We start from the raw sequence: 24,287 nt of genomic DNA on the forward strand, positions 1-24,287 counted from the left end.
CCTACAAAGTACTGTTTTCTCCTTTCTCTCTCTATATTTTATTCACTAAGAACTACCCACACACAAGGGCTGGACAGAGTGAGAATTAAGCTTTATCTCCTGGAGTGGAGAGTATCTACATATTTTATTTGCAATTCTACAAAGAAGGTCTGTTCTTTCTTACTTATTCGGTCATTTAATTTTGCCAATATGAACTTATCAATATTTATTTTAGTCTTTAGGTTGTAATCCAGAACTATTTCGTTGCTGAAATTATTTGGCTATTAGGAGTTCTTGCAGGTTGGCTCCTCCATCCTCTTGGGCCCCCATTTTTTTTTCTTTTAACCATTTTCTGTTTTCTTTTGGTATAAATTCTTATATTTTCTCTGCCAGAACCCTAGGCTCAGCATTTCTCTAAGGAACCTCAGTTCCTTTTCTTAAAGAATGGCATTAGGCGGGCTTTGGGTCAAGATGGCGAAGTAGGTACACTGTGCTCACCTCCTCCCATGACCACATCTAAATTACAACTAAATTTTAGGACTACTGTTATTGAGAACCACCTAAAGACTAGTTTAACAGAAGTTCTATAAGGATATACGAAAGAATCCATGTCAAGATGGGTTGGCGGGGTGGAGATGTGGAATAGGCAGGTCCCACACCCATGGTGTGGCGATTAAGAATTGGGAGGGATAGCTTGGCTGTGGAGGGCCCCTCCTGAGGAGTGAGGGGGTCCCGCTCCACATCAGGTTCCTTCAACCTAGGGCTCCAGAGCCAGGAAGAAGAGTCCCCATAACATCTGGTTGTGAAAATCAGGGTTTGCGTCTGAGCGAGACAGAGGGCTGCTCGAGCCCTATGCACTCCTCTTAAGGGGCCATGTATGGACTCACTCACCCACAAACTCACTTGTTCTCCCAGCACAGGGGAAGCAGCTCGAAAAAATGCCAGGGAAATAAATACGGGGGCGGGGAGTGGGGGGACTAAATTGATGCTACCTGATTTGAAACTATACTACAAAGCTATAGTAACGACAACAGCATGACACTGGCCTAAAAACAAACACATAGATCAATGGAACAGAATAGAGAGCCCAGAAATAAACCCATGCCTATATGGTGTTGGGAAAAATGAACAGATAAATGCAAAAAAAATGAAACTAGACCACTTTTTTACACCATATACAAGAATAAACTCAAATGAATTAAAGACTTAATTGTAAGATCCAAAACCATAAAACTCCTAGGAGAAAACATAGGCAGTAAACTCTTTCACATTGCTCTTAGCAGTATTCTCTTTGGCTATGTCTCCTTGAGCAAGGGAAACAAAAGAAAAATTAAACAAATGGGACTACATCAAACTAAAAAGTTTTTTTTTCACAGCAAAGGAACCCATCAACTGAAAAGATAACCTACTGAATATGAGAAGATATTTGCCAATGATACGTCAATAAGGGATTAATATTAAAAAAAAAAAATACAAGGAACTCATGCAACTTAACACCAATAAAACCCACAACTAATCCTATTAAAAAGTGGGTAGAGAACCTGAACTTTTCTCCTAAGGGAACATACAGATGGCCAATAAATATGAGAATGTGTTCAACATCAGTAGTCATCAGGGAAATGTGAATTAAAACCACAATAAGCTATCACCTCACACTGTTCAGAATAGCTAGCATCAGCAAACAGCAAGTGTTGTTGAGGATGTGGAGAAACAGAACCCTTGTGTACTGCTGGTGGTATTGTAAATTGGTGCAGCCGCCATGGTTAAGAGTATGGAGGTTCCTCAAAAAAATTAAAAACAGCTGCCACTGCTGGGAATTTATCCAAAGCAATCCAAAACACTAATTTGAAATGATGTCTACACCCCTGTGTTCTTTGCAGCATTATTTCAATAGCCAAGATATGGAAGCAACCTAAGTGCCCATCAGTAGACAATTAGATAAAGAAGGTGTGGTACATATACTCAGTGGAATGTTACTCAGCCATAAAAAACAATGAAATCTTGCCATTTTAGACAATGTGGATGGATGGACCTAGTGGGTATAATGCTAAGTAAAATAAGTCAGAGAGAGACAAATACCATATGATTTCACTTATATGTGGAATGTAAAATATAAAATAAATGAACAAAACAGAAACAAACTCAGAGAACAAATTGATAGTCACTAGATGGGAGGGAGTGGTGGGTGAGAAAGGTGAAGGGATTAAGAAGCACAAATTAGTAGTTACAAAATAGTCATGTGATGTAAAGTACAACATAGGGAATATAGTCAATAATATTGTAATAACTGTGTACAGTGTCAAATGGGTATTAGACTTAGTGATCACTTTGCGAGTTATATAAATGTAATTACTATGCCGTATAACTGAAACTAATAAGATATTATATGTCCAGTGAAAATTTAAAAATTTAAAATGAAAATAAAAAGTTATGTTAATTAGTGTAATGTGAATTAAAGTTTTGGTATATTGAAACGAAAAACAAAAGCAATAAAAACGACACCATCTACTGCTAGCAAAACAAAAAACAAAACGGTATTTAAGCTAAGATCTGAGCACTGATTATGCTGCTTCACTATCCTATTACTGCTTGTACCATGAATGGAGTGGCTTCAACAACACACATTTACTATTGCGCAGTTCTGGAGGTCAGAAGTCTTAATGTGGGTCTCACTGGGCTAAAATCAAGTGAGGTCAGGACTGGTTTCTTTCTGTAGGCTCTATGTCAAATCTGTTTCTTTGACTTTTCCAGCTTCTTTTGGACACACATGCTCCTTGGCTCCCTTCCTCCATCTTCAAAACGAGCATGGACTAGTTGAGTCTGGCTCACTTTGCATCATTCTGACACTGAGTCTTTTCCTACCTCCCTCTTCCACTTTCAAGGACCCTTGTGATTACATTGGGCCCACCAGGCTAATGTAGGAAAATCTCCCTATTTTAAATTCAGCTGATTAGCAACCTTAATTCTTCTTCGCCGTATAACATATTCACAGTTCAGGGAATTAAGATGTGGACATTTTTGTGGGGCTCATTCTGCTTACCGCATGCTGGTTGCTGTTGGCCCTCTCAAGCACAGAGCTAGTGATGTACTTAGCTTAGGAATCACTTTTGCAACAGGAATAGATAGATAGCAATGCATCTAGAAAACAGATTAAATGGCAAATCTCATACAGTATGAAAGATTGGTTTGGTCCCACAATAGTGTGAACCCCCAAATTATAATCACAACCAAGAACTTCATCTTGCTAACCAAACTCCATCAACAAACGGATATTTCTTCAATGTCAAGCCAGACTTTCCACTGTCTGCAGGTAGATATGGTATCTCTTTGTGGAGTTTAGTGAAACTTGCAGTGAGGGTGGTTTTATCCATTTTTCTCCATTCTGTGGTTTTTCAAGTTTGAAATTATATTTAGAATCAAGTTTGCTTTAGAATATTTGATTGCTTGCTCATATTTTATACTTTAATTTCTGTCTTGTATTTCAGCACAGGTACATTTACAACCTAATGATACAGACATACAGCAACAGGATTATTGCAGGAAAAAGTCATAAAATTAATTGCCGCCTCAGTGTTTTTAAAAGCCAGATCCTTCATGAAAGTTAATCATTTTAGAAGAGGGATGTAGAAAGCATTACATAATTTAAAATGTGTATTCAGAGAAGACAGAGTTTCCCTAACTTTGTGTAGCATTTTAGTACCCTGACAGAGGTTGAAATTCTGAGAAATACAACTACTTGTTCTGGATTTATTTGTATAAATTAGGTTATATACACTTAGTAAATATAGTATTTGATTATGATTGTGATGTGAGGGTATATAAAATCTGTACCTATTCATATTATCACTCTCTCCCATTTAATAGAGGCCTGTGGGTAGTAGCATTTCCTTGGTTGCATACATAACCTCTAGATTCAGGATTGAAAATACATTGAAGAAAATAGTTTATCTGTTTCTTCCATATTACTTTTTGTTTCTGGTGTTACATTTATTGTCCTATAGTGGATGCCATAATGAATTAATGAATACCTGGACAACAGCGATAAATCAGGTTAATCTTTGAAGTTCAATTTTTAGAACACTAGTTGAGTAGTGCAGATATTTTTATGATGGGCTTAACTATATCCATCTATACTAAAATGAAAAAATAAAAATAGTGGAAATTATTTACTTTTTATTGAGAAAGAATGCATAGTTAAAAATACCCTCATGTAATTTTTTTCCCCAGCCACCTCTAAAACATGAGAAAAGAGAATTTAAGCCAAGGAAAACCAGGTTCTAAAATTATGGAATAGCTTTGAACAGTAGAGTATGCTCAGGATTACTCTTATTTGCTTTGAGAGGGCAGTGCTGATAACATAAGTGGGGTTCTGGAAAGAAGATAATGGTAGTGATACCATGCCAGCATCCACAGAGTCTATTTTTATAAACCTGCCAGACTTCCAGCCCTAGTCTGAGAAATTGAGGTGATAGAATGTCCTCCAACAGAAAAGTATGGAAAAGACAAGTTATATAGCCTAATTTCAAATGACATGATCAGTTGTACTTTCATTTATCAGCCCATAGATGTATGAAATAAGTGTCAGAAAAGTGTATATTTGAAGGTCTCAAGAATGTTAAAAATCTGGGTATTGCTTTAAACACGAATAAAACATGCTTTGATGGCAGTGAAATGGGGGAAAACTCATAATGTACTCCTGTGATTTTTATGAAAGGGAGAAAAATGTTTTAAGCTAAAAGAAGTAAAAATTCCAAAGCATTAGTGATGTATAAATGGAAGGTGAGAAGGTAAGAAGGCACAGTGGAGAAGAATCATATCTTCAGAGGAGAGGTTCAAGGGGCTGGCTGATACAGTCATTTCACTTCCCTTTCTGGGATTTCTAAACATATACAGAATATTAGAAAAGTTTTATGGCGCACCCCACAGGTCTCCTGCTGCTCCTTCTCCCAGGGGAGCAACAGATAATCTCACTTGGAATGGAGAAATACATTGTCTGTCAGTATTGTTCAGTGTAGGATATCCTTTACAAATATGAAGACAATGCAGAACATTTGAAGAAAATACAGCTTTAAAGAGAATCTAGTACTAGAAAATGGAAAGTCTAAACTCTGAAGAATAGATAATTCTCTGAGGAGAATTTAAACTTTTAAACTAATACCTTTAGAGAGATTCAAGTATATATTACAGAGAGGCTGTTTAGTACACTGGTTAAAAACATCAGCTTTGGAGCCAGACTGTCTGCATTTGAAACCTGGTTTTACCACTTCCTAGTTCTTTGAGTCTCAGTGTGCCTCAGTTTCCTCATCCATAAATAGATTGTCTTGAGAATTAATTAATAAAAATTCTTAGAACAGTACCAGGCACATAGTAACTTTAATAAATTTTTATTAAAATTATTATTTTTTGTATTTATTATATTGTTGCTATTTGCCCGTAAAATTTGGCCGCTGTTAAAAAGAACCGATTATTAATCTTGGAATCAATTTGTAGACCAGACACAGCTGAAGGTCAAATTATTGTGTTGGATGATCACGCCAAGGGATTTTCCTTGAACACAATATCAAATGAAAGGAGATTAAAAAGTATGAGAGGACAGATCCAGAATTTTTATAATTAAACATATTGGGGCAACGCTAGTTAATAAAATTATCTAGGTTTCAAGTATACAGTTCTATAGTACATCATCTGTATATTGCATTGTGTGTTCACTGCCTAAAGTCTAATCTCCTTTCATCACAATATATTTGACCCCCTAGATTTAGAAGTTTTAGCTTCTAACAGAAGTTCCAGAAAGAAAGGTTGAGAATGAAGAGGAGAAAAAGTAGATTTTCTTAAATAATGGAAGAAATATTCTCACTGTTAAAGAAAGACTTATGTTGGAAGAGTATACCAACTGCTTAAAAGAATTAAATAAAAAGTTCCATACATAGACTCATACTGGTGAAACTTCATAAAACCAAGGTTAAAGTCGTTAATGCTTCTAGAGGAAAGAAAATTAGGTTATCTACACAAATCAGATTGATATCAGACTTATTAGCCATATTAGATGATAGGAGACAGTGGAAAAATAGCTTTGAAATTCTGAGGGGAAATGATTTGGCATTTTGAATTCTATTTTTAGCCAAACTAGCCTCCAGTGTTGAGAACAAATACATTTCAGGAATGCGGACTCAAACAGTTTTTTGAAAGAAATTCCTTCAGGAGGACTAATAGGAAGACATAGGTGCAGGAAACAATGGTAAGCAAAGACCTCAACAAACTTAGAGTCAAGGCTAAATTAAAAATGCTTCTGTGGTGCATAAGGAATGTGTTATAATAGTGATGGCAATTTGGAGGAACTATTGGATAGTTCTACCAATTTTGGAAGAGAGACAACATACTTTTTTGTTTGAGGAGGATTATTTATTGTTTGACTCAATGTTGATAGAATTATGTAAGTTTAAATGTCAAAAATGGAAAAGTGAAAAAATTTGAGGATGGCCATTAAAAAAATAAGGTGTATACAATTGCCAAACCACCACTGCAGTAGGGGGCAGCAAACTGTTTCTGTAAAGGACTAGGTACTAAATATTTGAGGCTTAGCAGGCACTACTGACTCTTTTCCACCTATTCCACTCTGCTGTTGCAGCACCAAAGCAGCCATAGACAATGTGCATAAACAAACAGATGTGGCTGAGTCCCAGTCAGACTTTGTTTATAAACACTGAAATTGGAATTTCCTTTTATTTTCATGTCTTATAAAAGTCTTCTATGGGCCATACACTGGTAGATAGCGGGCTTGGTTAGGTCTGTAGTTCACTGGCCTCTGCATTGCAGAACAAAGGAAGAGGGCAAAGAAAACTTAATTTTAAGGAAAGATAGGAAAAGGAAAAAAAGTTGAGAAAAGTGGGCAAGAAACCACAAAGAGGTATAACAAACAGGAAACATAAGTCAGGAAAAGAAAAAAAAAACAAGTTTCCCTAATAAATGTGAATGGAATAAACTTTTCCAATAAAGACAGATTCTCAGATTTGGGTATATCTTAAATGATTATAGGGTTCTAGATCATGATATATCTATATTATAGAACAATACTATTTAAAAAGTGGGATTCATACAACAGTGCCAGTTTTCAAACTGTTATTGGTCTACTATAAGTGCATAACTAGAGTAGTCAGAAACTTTTTCAGTATTGTGACATTGTCATAACTTCCAAGTATGTGGTTATCTTTCTAGTAATTTATTAATTACAAAACTATTACTGTCTGGTAATTACAAAACTATTACTGTCTAGTAATTACAAAACTATCAGTCAATAATGGTTTGGAAATTAAAAACAGTAGACTGGTTTGACAAGCACTATTAGAGGATATAGTGCAGGTATTAAAAAAAATGAAGTAGATCCAAATATATGGACATGTTAAAAAAAAAGAAATAGAACAGTATAAATGTATGGTTTAATGAGTGTGTATGTGTGTTTTTTTTAAAAAACATATGTAATGAATTTTTAAAATATAGAACATTTCACATCAAATCGTTAACCATAATTATTTAAAAAAATGTAATTGGTAGGATAGGGTTGAAGGACATGATAATAAAGGAGTATTTTCATGTTTTAGTCTATATACTTTAAAGTATATAGTTTGCGTATATAGTGTATTGTTTGACTTTTATTTTTACAGCAATATGTTTTATTGTGTAATGTAATACTTCATTATTTAAATTAATGGTTTCGATCTTTTTGGTAAATGGTACTTGTCAATTGAATATCCAAATAAAAAATAAGAATCTTTAACCTCTACCTCACATCGTATACAAAAATTTGAGATGAATCATAAACCAAATTGTGAAAGTAAAAAACAATAAAGCTTCTAGAACAATACATGGAATAATGTCTTGACTTTGAAGTAGGCAAAATCACAAAAAGCACCAAGCACAATGGAAAAAATTTATAAATTAAGCTTCATTAATACTACATATTAGGTTCATACCAAGATGCTATTATGGGAGAGAACATGCAAGCCACAGACTGAAGATATTTGGTATATATGTGAAACCTAGAATTATGTATATTTTTTTGTGTGTGTGTTTGATAAAGAACTTTGTATCCCACAATAAGAAAAAGACAATCTCATTTAAAAAAAACGGGCAAAAAGTTTGAAGAGGTACTTCATAAAGAAGATATCCAGATGGACAATTTGTACATGAAAAGATTCTCAACATCATTAATCATAGGGAAATGCAAATTAAAAGTACTATGCCTGGATTACAATGGATAAAATTGAAAGAACTCATATAAGACCTAGTGTTGGGAGGCTATAGGTAGAGCAATTAGAACTCCCGTGCGTTGCTTGTGGGGTTGTCAATTGGTACAATAGCATTGAAAAACATGTCTCCTGGACATACAGAAATCCTATTATGCAGCAGATCCACTCCTGAATATTCACTCAAAAGAATTGAGCACTTATGTTCAACGAAAGACCAATACAAGAATATCCATATTAACTTTATTCTTAATGGCCAAGAAATCTGTCAGGAGAATAAGTTGTATTATATTCATATAATTGACTACTGCATAGCAATGCAAAGAAGTAAATACTGCCACATGTAACAACAGGGATGAATCTTATTGACACAATATTGAGCAAAAGAAGCCAAAGACAAAAGAATACCTACTGAGTGATTTCATTTATCTGATTTATGGCTAAAGAAGTCAGAATAATGGTTTTCTTTGGTGGGGGGTATTGGCTGACAGGGGAGCCCAGCAGCATTCTGGTGCTGGAAATGCTCCGTACTGTAATCTGGATGGTGGCCACACAGATATATGTAACAATTTATTAAGCTTTACACCTACACACTTAGTGTCTGCATAGTTTACTGTTAATACCTCGATAAAAATGTAAAAAAAAAAAACCTAACTCATTCTTTATCCTCTGATTTGAAATTCTGTCATTATATACCAAATCTGTAACACATTTAAAGGCCTTTCTCTAAGTCTTGCATTCTTTTTCATTTGTCAAAACAGATATACTGTTCTGATTTAATTATTGCTGCTTCATAATATATACTTAATGAATATGTTTAATGGTATGAATCTTTCCTACTATTCCAAAATTATCTTAGATAGTCTCACCTCTTATTACAGATAATCTTTGGAATCAAATAGTCAAATTCTCACACACCCTCATGCTACCGGAATTTTTATTGAAATTACATGGAACTAATAATAAATTTGGAGATCACTGGCATGTGAGTTGAGTTCGGAAGCATTGTATGTCTCACTCACCATTTTCTCCCAGTTGTGTAGTTGTCTTCCTGTGGTGTCTGCAGGATTTTTTGTTTGTTTGTTTAAATTTTTGTTTTGCTATTGTAGATAGGAACTTTGTTATATTTTTGTTACTTGACATAATATTCTTGATATAATTATAGTAATGGAACTTCTTAATCACCAAATAGCTATTATTTATTGAATACTCTGTACTAAATAATCTTATTTACTTCTTCTAATAGCCCCTATCTGGTAAATACTGTTACAATATTATGTTCATTTTTACATTTGGGGTCAATGAGGGACAAGGGCTAAAGGCTTAACAGCTGATTTTTGGTGGAGCTATGATTCTTTCCCAGGCAGTCTCACTCACTGTTGGCCTAGGTTTCTTCGCGTGAATGGGGAGTGATGTGTGGGAGGGTCAAGTGTGGTATCGAGTCCAATACTGATGGATATGAATGACAGTACAGTGAGTGAATAGTAATCGGATACATACCAGCAAGACTTATACTAAAGTGGATTTTTTGGTATGTGTGTATTTATATTTGTAGAATACAGTATTCTAGTTTGGACCTGTTCAAACCAAGTAAAGTTCTATAGTTTCTTAAATCATTAAAAATGATTTAATTATGATTTTCTATATTCTCAGAGTACTGCTGTATTTACCAGATGATGATAGTTGTCATTTTAGTTGTGTTCTTTGTTTGCAAGCACTACCGCTCATCCCCTCCAGTTGAAATAGTGAAAGAATATTGTAAAGATGCACATGGCAGTAAGGTACAGGGACTCTCGGGGATATCCAGGAGGTGGATCCACAGACTGGCCAGCACTTGTGGAGATTAAAACTGCATTATCCTGTATCAAAATAAGGTTTAGGCACCTCAGCAGCTAGAGTTTCAGTTGTTCACTACAGTATGCTATCTTTGTCTTGCTTCAGCTGCTGCTGTCTCTATTAGCTGCTTTTTTTTTGTCCATCCATTTGCATTTATATTACCAACTTGTATTCTCCATGGTCCCAGGTCAAATTTCTGAGAACATTTGATTGGCCAGGATAGTTACTGTGTTTGGGCTTAGAGTTTCATGCTTCACAGACTACTGAAATGACTTTAGACTGGCTGCCTTAAGTCAGGTATTTACCACAGCATTTCTAGTCATTTCTGGGCAGAGAGCAATGGCCAGTTGGATAAAACATGGCTTGTTTAGGGCTACTTCTTAGGTTACAAGGTTGATTTACCCTGGAGAAAGGGATGTGATCACAGTGTATACTCTGATTAATGTGTTTAATAGCCATTGCACATTTTCCCTTTTAAATAAAACCTAAAGAAGTGGCTAGCCTTGAAAATAGTTGAATTTAGAGACTGAGTAGTACAGAAAAGGGAATATTAAAGTGTGCTTGTGTACGTGACTTGAGAATAACCCTTTGCTTACTGCATTAAGCCTGACAACACATAGTTGCATATCTCTTGTAGATAGCTTTGTTAAAATGTCCAGTCAGTTAGGATTGTTAAAACTTTGGATGAGTTACTGATAAATATTAGAGAAGTTTTTTTTCCCCTTGATATTTTAATAGCTAGTTTGGCTTGAAAAGAGGTTTTTGAGAATTTTGCAAACCCCAGCCAGATTTTAGCAAACTCTTAAGAATATTCTCTAGTATATGTGTTATTTAACCCAAAATTGGTGCTGACTTTTAGGTATATCATGAGATGCTCGATATGATAGTAAATTATTTGTAGTAAAACAAAAAAACTGAAATATATTCAATAATATATGGATATTGGCAATAAAATTGTATGTAAATACTTGTTAAATTGATCCTAGGTTGGGCCATGCAGGCTGCTGCCTATATCTTCATTCATAGGAAATGGAAGGATGACAAGAGCCATTTTGAAGACATGATTGATTATTTTTGTGATATCCGTGAACCACTTCAACTCCTCATATTCCCAGAAGGGACTGATCTCACAGGTAAGATAGCCTGGGTTTGGATCACAGAATTTTAAAACATAAAGGAGCTTAGAAGTCATATAGTCTTAACTTAGTTCTTGAAATAAAGTAACTGAACAAGATTAATATCCCACCCCTAAAGTCACTTAGTTAATTAGTAGCACATTAGGACCCAACACTCCTGGTGTCCAGCCCATAGAATTTGTGATGGGCAACCCCAAGAGATCATTATTATTTATACTTGCCATCCTAGAGCTTTATATTTTGAGTCTCAGTATATTTTGAGTCTCAGTATATATTTTAAATATCAGCACAAAAACTCAATAGCCAAAGCGATCTTGAGAAAGAAGAATAAAGCCTGGTTTTAAAATCCCCTTGTTCTTTATATTCCCTGTCTTCTTCCAAGATACATATTTACCTCTTAGATCCTTTTTTTCTCAACTTCTTTTCTATGAGAAAAGGATCTGATAGTAATCAATTTTATTTATTGTTGATTTAAATTAATATGTTGCCTTTCTCCTGGTATTTTAAAGCCTTATCCCTATTATAAGCTGGAGGGGACACAGGAAGACATATTTGGGACTTTCACCACTCCTGGTGTCCAGCCCATAGAATTTGTGATGGGCAACCCCAAGAGATCATTATTATTTATACTTGCCATCCTAGAGCTTTATATTTTGAGTCTCTCAGTATATTGAGTCTCAGTATATATTTTAAATATCAGCACAAAAACTCAATAGCCAAAGCGATCTTGAGAAAGAAGAATAAAGCCTGGTTTTAAAATCCCCTTGTTCTTTATATTCCCTGTCTTCTTCCAAGATACATATTTACCTCTTAGATCCTTTTTTTCTCAACTTCTTTTCTATGAGAAAAGGATCTGATAGTAATCAATTTTATTTATTGTTGATTTAAATTAATATGTTGCCTTTCTCCTGGTATTTTAAAGCCTTATCCCTATTATAAGCTGGAGGGGACACAGGAAGACATATTTGGGACTTTCACCCTTCCCAGATATCAGACTACATAGGCCAAGAATGCTAGTGGATCTCAAGGAATTCTTTAAAAGATTAAAAACAAAATACAGTCTTTCATCCTTACTAAATCAGTGGTTTTCACATTTTTTTAACCACAGGTAATTTTTGTCGAGGAAGCCTTCTTTTGCAGTTTAGGGTTTAAGACAGACTGAAGTGCTGCTCTGGTTGGACATTGGTGAGGGTGGGAAGTGGGTAGCTTGGCCAGGAAGCAGTTCTACAGAATTCTATGACCCAAAAGAGCAACATTTTAAAACTTTTAATACTCTGGTTATTTCAAGAAAGATACAGAAGACTTTGAGAAGGATCCAGTGGTTGAAGGTCTGCTGTAAAAGGGAAGACAGACTTAAGCAGGATAGAACTGAAATCTAAAAATCACAAATAGTATGGAGAGATAGAACATGAACTTATTTTCCAAATCCAATACCAGAACATGGCAACTAGGAGCCACTGAGAGGGGCAGCCTTTAGAGCTTAGAAAGTAGAACATGCATATGAACATACTGATGCACTCTCCAGTCATAGTACCTTATGGAACCAGTACCCCAAAAGAGTTCAGAGAAAAATACAAATTCTAGAACTATTTAAATAAGTGGATGGGTGACTAAGCCATAATATGACAATAAAAGAAATTAAGGTATTTTGGGAAACATTTACCAGTGATAGCAAGTAAGAGATCTTTGACTCATCTATTGCAGATGGAACTCAACTAAATGAACCATGGCAACTTTTGTATACTAGTCCTATATACTAAAATATATGCTTACTGTATAGTATATGTTTGATTTTTATAGATAACATTCTAAAAGTCGTTAGGTCACTTAGGATAATTTGGCTGCATATTATTAAACTTGAAAATATATTGTAAGTTTTAAGTTGATTGATTACTAAACTATCATTGAGAAATAATGGACAGCCATATTTAAATTTTATAATAATTAGAATGAATACTTAGAGTATTAAAATATCAGCTATATTAGAGTGTCAGTTACTGAAACGATTTATATTTTTGAATGCCAAAATGTGCACTAAAGAATGGCAACTATGGAAGTTATTTACTAATTAAAAGCTACTGGAGTGAAAGCTTACAGGTGGCTGCTATTTTGGCGCATTAGTGTTAAAGTGTTCATACGTTAGACCTTCAGAGCCTACACTATATGTATTTAAAACTTATTTCAGCTTGTATTTTTTCTCAAGTGTCTTTTTTAGGTGATGAACTTAACCTGTAGTTGCATATTTTCGAGATCCAGAGTACTCACCATTGTATGATGTCGTTGCATTTTTTTTAGAGGTTAAAATGGTATATACATTTTTAAAGCCAATTTGCAAAAGCCAGATTATTTGCCAATAGAGAAAACAGACTGATCTTGAAGCTTTAAAAAGGTTTTGTTTAAAAAAATAGTATTATACAAATACTTATGAGTTGGGATCATTTTTTTTTTTAAATAGGCTACTAAAATACTTGCAATTTTGAAAAAGTGTCTTAATTCAAAGGTGCTTTTAATTAACCACAAATAACTTTGTAATGCTCTTTAAGTTCTGAATCCAGCTTGTTTGCAGATTTTCAAATTAGTGCATTTAAATGTAACTTTACATATATTCTATCTTCATATGTTATTGCTGATTATAACGTTTTTCTTGCTTATGGAAGTAATTTATGTTAATTTGGGGAAATTTAGAAATATAGAAGGGAGTACAAGAATTACTCTAATTCTACTGCCCATAAAGAAACACCATTCTAATTTTGCTTCATTGCTTTTATGTCATTTTGTCACACACACATATACCTGTATACACACACAAACACATACATAGGCATATATATATATATATATGCACCTATAAACACATATATACTTGTAAACAAAATTGGGAAATTAGAATTACAGTTTTCCTTGTACTTAATGTTATAAACTCTCACATCATTATTCTTTGAAAACATGTTTTAAAGGTTCAGTAGTTTTATATTATTGGTTTGTTAGGGTTGTCCCCCAAAATAGAACTAAACAGGTGTGTGTGTGTGTGTGTGTGTGTGTATATGTGTGTGTGTGTGTTTGTATACACACACACACACACACAGACAGAGAGAGAGGTAGGGAGAGAGATTGAGAGATGAGGCCCACTCACATTATGGAGGGTAATCTGCTTTAAGTCTACTAATTTAAATATTAATCTCATCAAAAGATACCTTCACAGAAATATCTAGAATAATGTTTGACCAAATATCCGGGTATCATGGCCTAGCTAATTTGATGCATAAAATTAACCATCACAATTGGTATAATTTTGGGTTCTATTTCTCTGATTTAGAAAAGACAGATTTTCTAGGTTTTAACAATTATAGCATTACATGCAATTAAACAACCTTGTACATAAAATGTTTTCATTTAATAAATTACGAGTGCTTAGAGTTTTATATACTGAAGTCCCTACTTTTGTGAAGCTTAAATTCTGAAGAAAGGTAGGTAAAAAACTAATAAGTTAATAAAAACATGTCAGGTATTCATAAATCCTGTGCAGAAAATAAACATAAGGAGAGTAATAGAAGATGGTAGCGTAGGGTGCTATTTTATATAAGGTGGTTAGAGAAAGCCCTTTAAGTTTTTATTTAAGTGGAGACTAAGTGAACACAGTAGAAAATCATGCAGATATTGGGGTAGCAGGCATTCTGAGTGGAGGGAAAAACATGCACAGACCCTGAGGTGGGAACATGCCTGGCTGGTTTGAGAACAGCAAAGTGGCTCGTTGGCCCATTGGAGTGGAAGGAGTGCCGGCACTGGAGCGTTGCAGGGAGTGAGCTGACCAGAGAGGCAGCTGTGGTCGGAAAGTGGGATGGATGCCTGTGCAGTTACTAATAACCGCGGAGTCGGTACATGAAGTGGGGGTGGGAGCAGTAATCCGCATCTCTAATCTCTCTGTGACTCTGATTATGTCTACCTTCCCACATTGTAACTGCAGTTTAGAACTACTTATGCTTATATCCACATTCTACAACAGAGTTCAGTTTTGTCTTTAGTTTCCCCAAAGTCTGTGAATAACTAGAAGAGCAAAGAGAAGAGAAGTTAACTACTCATCACTGTAGTGTCCCTGGGCTTCTTCATCCCATGTAAGGTCCTGCCAGTTGTCAGTGAAATAAGTGTTTTGTAGTCCCCATGTCCAGGATATTCTCCTCAAATGAATGTGAAAGATGCCTATTACTGTTAAGGTTTAGAGCCTTTACTTTTGCCTTGCTGGGGCATCCGTGGGTATTTAATTCTTTGACTCAATTCCTCATTTATATATTAAATAAACGTAACATCTTTTATAGGAGTATTCTTTGAATATTTTCAATCCATCTGGGTTTTTTTGTTCGTTTTTTTGAGGTTTTTGAGTACTTCATGGTCTTAAATTTACTCCTAGGAAAAGTTGTATTTTTATATATAGGTTTTTTCCTTTGTGACTTGGAATAGTCTATAAATTTCAGGATGCAGCTGAGGATTGCAGGTTCTAACATCTGCTGTCATCGAAAGCATTTCATGATCTCCCCCAGGAGTTTAGCCAGATTCCGAACACTTTACTTTTTCCAAATATATTTGCTGAATAATGGGTTTGGTACTTCTTGGAACTTATGAAGTTACCTCATGGAATGGAAAATGAAGTTTTTGCCAGCAATTGGAACATATACTTGACTCTGTAACTATATTCAGCCAAACCATGTTCAGATGTTTGTACATGATCATGTGCCTATTCTGTTGTGGAGTGGTTTTGGTTAGTAATATTAGCATGCTCTGTGTCTGAGCAAGGCAGATATTTCACTCTGTGTTGAAGCCCTAAATTATTGGGTTAAAAAAATTGTTGATCTGATATATATGACAGATTGCTAGTTATTTCCTTTGGATATTGGAATCCTTATGTTTTATTACCACTTTATCTTATATTTTAGTATTTCAATTTTTATTATGAAAAGACTGAAAATTTTAGTTTATTAGGATTTTGTTTGTATTTCAGTTTTCATTGTATATTTACTGTTTTATGAAATCTCTTAAAGAATTTTAAAGATTTGAATATGAATTTATAAATTGCTATAAAAAGTCTATTGATACTTTAACATAAAAATTTCAAAATTTCAATAAATAGGATCTTTACTAGGTATTTACTAAAGCGTTTATATCTTCTCAGTGTACTATATTCAATAGTTGCAGAAAAATTAGCTGCCACTTTTATTAAAGAAATTCTGCACTATTTCCTATCACTTTATCTTCATTTTATGGCTTCTAATATTCTGTTGTTTTGTTTAGAAAATAGCAAGGCTCGAAGTAATGATTTTGCTGAAAAAAATGGACTCCAGAAATATGAATATGTCTTACAACCAAGAACTACAGGCTTTACCTTTGTAGTAGACCGTCTAAGAGAAGGTAAGCACCCATCTCAAAGTACACTTTATGTAAGTGGCAAAAATAGCTAAAAAATATAGACCTTTAGAATTTACAAGCACTTTTTCATATTTTATTTCAAGAAATGAGATATTATATTTTTACATTACGTTGTGTTAAAATGTTTTATTTTGTATTCTTTAGAAATATAAAAGATATCTTTGTAAAAAAACATTTCTCCCCTTTTTTGGAATAGACGGAAAATAATATACTATTAGACCATCATTCTATTTTTATATGTTTCTTAAATCAACAAAACTGTCTTGAAAGTATCTTATACTATAGTTACTTATACTATAGTTCTTTATAGCTTAAAATATATTTTTACATTCACTTTTGCACTTACTCCAGCAAATGCCTCTGGTTAGTAGGAAGGCAGATAGTAGTTAGTAGTTAAATAGAACGGGCATCTAGATGGTGTGTCAGTTGTTGTAGGTCAGGGATAAACCCTTATTCTTCTGCTTCCTAGTTTGTGGCTCATACTCCTAACTACCTCACACGTCTGTCGAAGGGCCTATGGGGACAAAGTGATTCCACTGACAATATCATACCCAACACCCATTTAAATGTTTACATTTTGATATTCTTATGTAAAAAAACTAATTGTATGTTTTATTATAGCTGCATATTTATATTTTTATGTGTTCATATACACATGTGTACATACAAATAGTACACATATGAATATATTTGAAAAACTACCCAGAAACATGCTGAAGAGTTAATTTTATAAGAATAATTCAAAGTCCAGCCACCTAGCAGAAGAAAAATCTTGTTTGCACGTTTCTATTCTCTACTCTGATTTCTAGCAAGTCATATTGTATAATGGTGACACCTATGACAAATTATCACCTTCATCTGGTAATTGCTACATTGTCACAAAACTGCTTGTTCCTAACATGAAAGACCTTGGAACATTATGTAAGTATAAAGTTCTTACTTTTTTTCGTAAATGACATCATTGTTATTTCTTTAGGGTTTAATGTGCGTTAAGATACAAAGTATAACCTCAGTTAATAAACTCTGCCAAGATGAAGCATTTTTACAACGAATTAACCCATGATTTTAAAGAAATGTACCGTCAAACCAAAATCACATTATAAACCGAAAATACTGCCTCTATTAGCTTAGCTTGCTTTTGGAATTCTGTTATAACTAATATGGAATGGACTCATGTGCTTGATGGGTTATGTCATATATTGAATAGTGAGTGTCCATCTACCCATAGAAGCTCATGGTGAATGCAGTTCTTTTTGCCCATGGAATGGGAGAGGGAGGCACTGAGACAATTAAACAGTGATTTTATTTTTAACTTTTTTTCTATCATGGTACCACTTAATGTGGCTTCCAATTCAGACTCTCCCTTCTCATTCAACAATATGTCTTTTATTTCCTCACATAATCTGTGAATTTATAGTATTTAATGATTTCTGACATCATGGAACATATTCATCTACTGGATTTCTCTGTTAATACAAGCATGATCTTGGAATACGTCTTTTGCTAATAAAGACCTGAGTGTAGGCAGGGTAATTGAGAGATTATTTTATAGTGGATAAAGATATGTCAATGGAGCTCTGTTCTAAAATCTGGAAAATATGTTAGTAGCAAGCTGATTTATAACTTCAGGGAATTCGTATTACTTAGTCATTACTCAGAGTACTAGTCAACAACCACAGTATATAATTTTTCCTGCCAGAACTGGCAGCTGATTTCCTCCCTCTTTATATCTGTAAAAAAGAGAAACATAGATGATTCCATTTGCTTCAGCTAGAAAAGTAGATGATTCCATTTATTTCAGTCAGAAAAGTAGAATGGGACCTATATAATAATAGAAATAAAAAATATGATGATGATGATTATAACAGCAGCTAACATTTATTATTTGCTACATACCAGGCATTATGCTAAGTATTCTGTCAATTAATCCTCACAACAATCCTACATGGTAGTTGCATTATTAATATTTAACTTGTAGGACAAATTGAAGCAGAAATTGAGGTGAATTGAAGAAGCTCATCAAAATTATTGGAATGTGGTTTATCTGACTGAATAACCATGCTCTCTCTACTGTAACTTGGTGCCTTTCGTATTTGTAGTGTGAATTTTGTTAATAAAGCACCTTTTTAACAATAGTGATCTGGATGGTTTTCTTCAAGAGAGATTTTTAAAAAGAAAAAAAGGCTAAATGGCCAGATCGTGGAGAGAGAGTGGTCACAGAGAGGTGGTTATGAAATGACAGGCAGCCAGCACAGCCAAGGGGGCATCAGGTGGAGAATGCAGGGCAGGCAGCTCTGCTTTGGGCAGGAGTTTGGTGGTGGGGGTGGCGGGGGTGGGGACATCAAGTGAAAAGAAAAAGTTTCATTAAGAATCAGGGGTGAAGAGGATCTTAGAAGTCATCTAGGCCAGAGTGTTCTTTTAGAAAAGGATTCTGACTCAGACAGGGCTCAGCACAACCTTCTGATCTTTAGGCACCTGAGATCTGCTTTTGATATTCAATTTGAAAAAGAAACTTGCTGTTAAAACAAATGACCATTATAGATAAATATACTACTGGAATCCTGGAGACCACATATTAAAACCAATTATCATTAAATAATATCTTTACTGCTCACACATGTAACTGAATTTAGTTTTGCTCACATCTAATAGCAGAAATGAGAAAATTAGGAGTTTAGGACATCAAGAGGTTAAGGATAAAAAGTCATATCAGGAAGCCCTGAATAAGAGAAAACGCAAAACAAGTAGTTTTTGTGCCTGTTTAGAATATATTTTGTCATCAAGAACATTTAGAAAATATATACTTATCTTGAAATGTAATGCCCATTATATAACTTTATACAGATTTGTTATTCCTGTAATAATAATTGCAAAAAGTTTCGCCTGAGTACCTTGATTTCTATCATCTGTGTACTAGCTTTATACCATTACTAGATCATAACCTTCTTAAAGATATAGAAAGTCGTGCCCATAGTAGAGACTCAATCAGTATTGAGTTGAATATTATTTTCTTATCTGAAAAGTAAGACAAGCATAGTGTTCTAGCACATCTCAGCATTATATATTGCACTGATTGGTATCCGTCATGGATGATTTATTTTATATGTACCTCTAATCACAGAGTATTTCAATATATGGTTATATAATTTTTTTCAGTACTATATTAACCCCAAAGGAGGTTGCTAACTTAGAGAAAAGAGGCTTTTACATGAGAACTTTTTAAATTACACACCTTAGTAAACTTTTAACTCAGTGCACCAAAAATTAGTTATATTTATCATATTTGGTGCTTCGTTTTGTAACAATAGCTTTATTCTTCTTTGATTTTAGACAAATAATGATTTGGTGCAACCATTATTTGGATCTGTTATGTTTTGTAAGCCAATTACTGAGTTGTACCCATGCAATGATTACTTTCACCATTAGGCAGCACAAGTGTGCACATTCGAAACAAGTTGAAATTAGGTTAAAGTAATTGGGGGTGAGGGATAAACAGTTCATATTTTTATGAAAGGATGTCTTGGTTAAGATTGACCTTGCCTTCCAGCAGTTTACTATCTTCCTGGGTAGATAAGAATAATACACATGGGAAAAAGTCTAAAAAGTAATAGTACTATATAATTACATGCTGAGTTTTATGGTATATAACATAAATATTATGCTGAGTAATTTTAGGAGCATTCTGTAAAGAGAGATCATGTAGTGCTGAAATACTCAGGTAAGGCTTCTTCAAGAAGCTGAATTTCCATTGGAACTTAGAGACCGAGGTTAGAATAAAAATAGGCAATAAAAAATGAGAATGGCTGAGGACTGGAAAAGAAGAGTATAAGAAAGAGCAGAGTTTGGGCCATTGTCTTAGCAGTCAGCTAAGCAAAACCAATTTGAGCTGAAGACTTGTGTTGTAGAGTAACAGACAGTATTAAGAAGGTCGTATGGAGCCATTATTGTTGAAAAATGTATCTTCTGCCCCCAAATAATCAGGTTTTTATTTTTTCTTTTTCTTGATCACGTCAATCCAGCAAATTCAGCTCATGTGTTAAGACTCTAAATCGTATGGATCTATTAAAGTTTTGGGTTTGAAATAAAATGTTTTTTGAATTCAAAGTAAAACAATTCATATTTCAATCCATATTTAGCTCATATACCTAAATTCTAAATGTGAAGGAATGAGGAGTACTGTCTTTCCTTCTAGGGGTTATTGGGTTAACCAGTAAAGGAAAAATAAATTCCCATTAGGTAATTTGGATCAGCACACCTGATCAAAAGTCTTCAGTCTATATCCAGGGAGAGAGAATTGCTGACTTAATGCCCACATTACAAATGCGGTATCTGATAGCTCTATCTTTGGCTCCCTTGTTTTGGTCTACTGTAGTTCCCACCTACTCTGAGAAAATTGGTATTAGTTACCTAAGAAGTAAAAGCAGTATACCAATCATAAACAGCTCAGTCTTCCAAAGCATGGTTAGACCATTTAATTTCTTGAACTTTTTGCTTTGTATACAGCTACCTACTGATAATACTATTAGTCTCTTGCCTATAGTGGCTGTATCTAGTAAAGATGGCCAACAGGAGCCACTACTCTTTGTGGCTCACATTGCACTTGTCTTAGTTGGTGAGCTTCCCCCAGGATTGTATTTTGAAGACCTTTCCTAACAGCCAGCCTGTTATAGGAGGCCAGGAAGAAAGGCAGACGAATTATTAAAATATTGGGTGCATTGAATGCCATGTACTCTGACCTTTCTATGCGACCTTTTATTGCTGGAAACTATTTATGAAATAGGATAAGACCTTTCCCTTATGTTAAATGTAATTGTACAGTAGATCTTTGACATTTGCTAGACTATTTCTGAGACCTTTTACATTTCCCTAAATTCGCAGATATCTTTAGCATAGCAGTTGAGGCCATTTTATAAAGAATGAAACTTTTGTCTGTTTATGGTGATGAATAGAATACAACAAAACCTAAATGAAATTTGGATAAAAAAGCGTACAGATCAACTAAGTGACTCGGTCCTCCACATCATGAAGCAGAAATGACTCAAATTTGCCTCAGCAAAATTATACATGACCATATGTCAGAGACCTTTGGAGTCACTGATATTGAATCTTTGAATGCCATGGTACTGCTTTCGACCAAAAATGGCATTTATATTGTTTTCTTTGTTCGTTTGAGCCCTCTCCCCCTTCTCTGATAGCAAAAACATCTGAGATGCTTACTTTAGGACAGATCTTGTCGTTTTGTTTAATGAAAAAAGTCATGACAGTCTTAATGAAAAATGATAGAAGCCCTATATTCTGTACATAAAAACAACCATCTAACATTTATCAAGTACTTACCATGTGCCAAGCACCGAATTGTTCACATTTCTTTCCTTCACCCGTGTAATGACTCATTCAGGAAGCTTTTTAAAACACAGGTACTCAGGTCCAGTCTCAGAACTGCCTAATCACAGTCTGTAGATGTCTGGGACGACAGCTACATCACTCACCGCTTTCATACAGATCGCTTAGTTCTCATAACTGTGCTGGGTGGTGGTTTGCACCCTGCCACACCTGAGGAGACCAGCTCTCTTTAGCAACTTGCCAGGGTCACCCGGCTGCTAAGTGGAGGCACCATGTCTTAAACCCAGGTCTGTTTGATGCCAAAGGCCATGTTCTTCCCACTATGTAATAAGTTAACAGTTTTTCTATTGTAAATACTACAAAAATGTCATGTTTGCAGGTTGTTTTACCTCTCCAAGATTTCTTCCTGGGATCCTTGGCTGTATTATGCATTTTGTTTAAGCAGAAAAATACATCGAGGCTATCCTTTCTTGTAAGCATCTTTTATTTTTCTGGATCCTATATTTACCAGCTCCTTCTCCATTTTTCTGATCCTTAAAATAAAGCAAAACAACAGCAAAAAAACATGTTGCTTAAACTATCTGTTCTTTCAAATTGTATTTTTGCCACCAACTCTCAAAAAAATAGCCTGACTTGATTTTCTCAAACTAGCTTACTCGCTACAAAAAAGATGTTTATTTATTATAAAACAGAACATATTTATTGTAAAAAATATTTAGAGAATTAATTACAAAGAAAAAGACATTTATAATCTTGCCAGTCACCTCTCAGAAATATTCAGTACCTGCCTTGTTACATGTACTCATTCGTTCTGTGTTTTGTCACATTTTTATATAGATAAGACAAAATTAGGGTCAAATCATATATTTTGTTTTATAAAGTTTTTTTAACTGACTATATACTTTTTTCATTATCCTTACATAACTTTTTAAGTATGATATAGTAACATATGCATAGTAGTCTATCAAATAGGGGGGCTGCTATTTATTTGACTAGTCCTCTATTGTTCAGAATTTAAATTGTTTCCAGTGTTCCACCCCTATAAATAATACTAAAGTATGCATGAATCTCTGTAATTCTTTTCTTAGGATACGTTTCCAAGGATGTATTTCTAAGTCTAATTACTTTTAAAAAGTAAATACTTTTTTTTAGTTTTTAAAAAAGTTTTATGCTCTGCCCCATTTCATTCAGTCACCAAATTCAACATTGCCTTGGATGCATCTCTTAGAAACATCCCACCTTCCTATATTTTCACAGTGGCCCCATACATGGGATCCTATTATTTCTTTTTCACTTTTCCTAGCTTTCTGACTGGTCTGCCTCTGGTTTCTCCTTTGTGAATCCATATTGCACACAGCTAACAGTATCCACAAAGTACCACTCTAATTTAATCACATATATGTTTATTTTGTTCTGAAAATGTTTCTTGGGCACATATGTTGCTTGGCTTACTGAGGTATCAAGACACAGCCCATTCCTTTGAGTAGCATAAGGTTTAAGAAACATTATAATGCAGTGTCATAAGAGACATGAATAGAAAGTAACTTGAAGACAAGAAAGGTTAGTCTGTCTTTACCTAGATTGACATTGAAGAGGTAGCATATAAGCAGAGAATTAAAGATTAAGCATTTTCCAGGGAGGAAAGGTATTTAAATATTTATATTACCTCCATATTCTTTGGTCAGGACTTTCTAAAATATGATTCCAATCTTCTTTTAAAATTTTACTTCTCAGAACCCCACTTCATGCAATGGGAGTCAATCTGAATTAATAGACTGTTCCTGACTATGCCTTATGCTTTCTGAATTTTGCTTCTGGTTATGTCTGTCCAGCTAAAACCTGCAATGCCTTGCTCTTTAAACTCCAAATACTGTTCTTCTTTTAATGATCTTCTAAGAGTCCTGTTTCCCCCAGCTAGTAGTTATCTGGACTCAATGTTTTTCCTCTCTAATAGGACTTAGCACAGTAGACCTTATACTAATAGTTTCTTTAATGCATGTTACCTCTTATCTTCCAAATAGGACTGCTGCAGCCCTATCTCCTAGACTTAACATTAAGAGCAAGGATTTTATTTCTAATCCAGTTAATACCTTTCAGCCTTATGTTATTTCCCTTTTAGCAACATCTGGAACTGCTGATTCTTCTTGAAATAAGCTCTCTCCTTAGCTTCTCATTTTTTCTACTTCTCTGACTACTTCTCAAGACTCTTTTGCAGGTTCTTTATACCGATCTGTCCCTTGAATGTTTATGTTCCTCATAAGGCTCTCAAAGAAACAAAGGTTCCCTTGTTCTCTCACTCTACACATTCTTCCTGGGCCATGTTATTCGAGTT

The 24,287-nt window shown here is 34.5% G+C and overlaps 1 protein-coding gene across 5 annotated transcripts in view; it reads left to right on the forward strand.

Moving 5' to 3' along the window:
- The window catches only part of LCLAT1 (lysocardiolipin acyltransferase 1), a 146,585-nt gene that overhangs the window by 66,402 nt on the left and 55,896 nt on the right, over positions 1 to 24,287 (forward strand). For all 5 annotated transcript variants that reach the window (XM_025045698.1, XM_025045699.1, XM_025045697.1 and 2 more), the window contains 2 exons: positions 11,045 to 11,191; positions 16,478 to 16,594. In XM_025045698.1, coding sequence (XP_024901466.1) covers positions 11,045 to 11,191; positions 16,478 to 16,594 — 264 coding nt within the window. The remainder of the gene's footprint in view (positions 1 to 11,044; positions 11,192 to 16,477; positions 16,595 to 24,287) is intronic.

The sequence above is a fragment of the Pteropus alecto genome, unplaced genomic scaffold (assembly GCF_000325575.1).
Source record: "Pteropus alecto unplaced genomic scaffold, ASM32557v1 scaffold61, whole genome shotgun sequence".
Taxonomy (NCBI): Eukaryota; Metazoa; Chordata; class Mammalia; order Chiroptera; family Pteropodidae; genus Pteropus; species Pteropus alecto.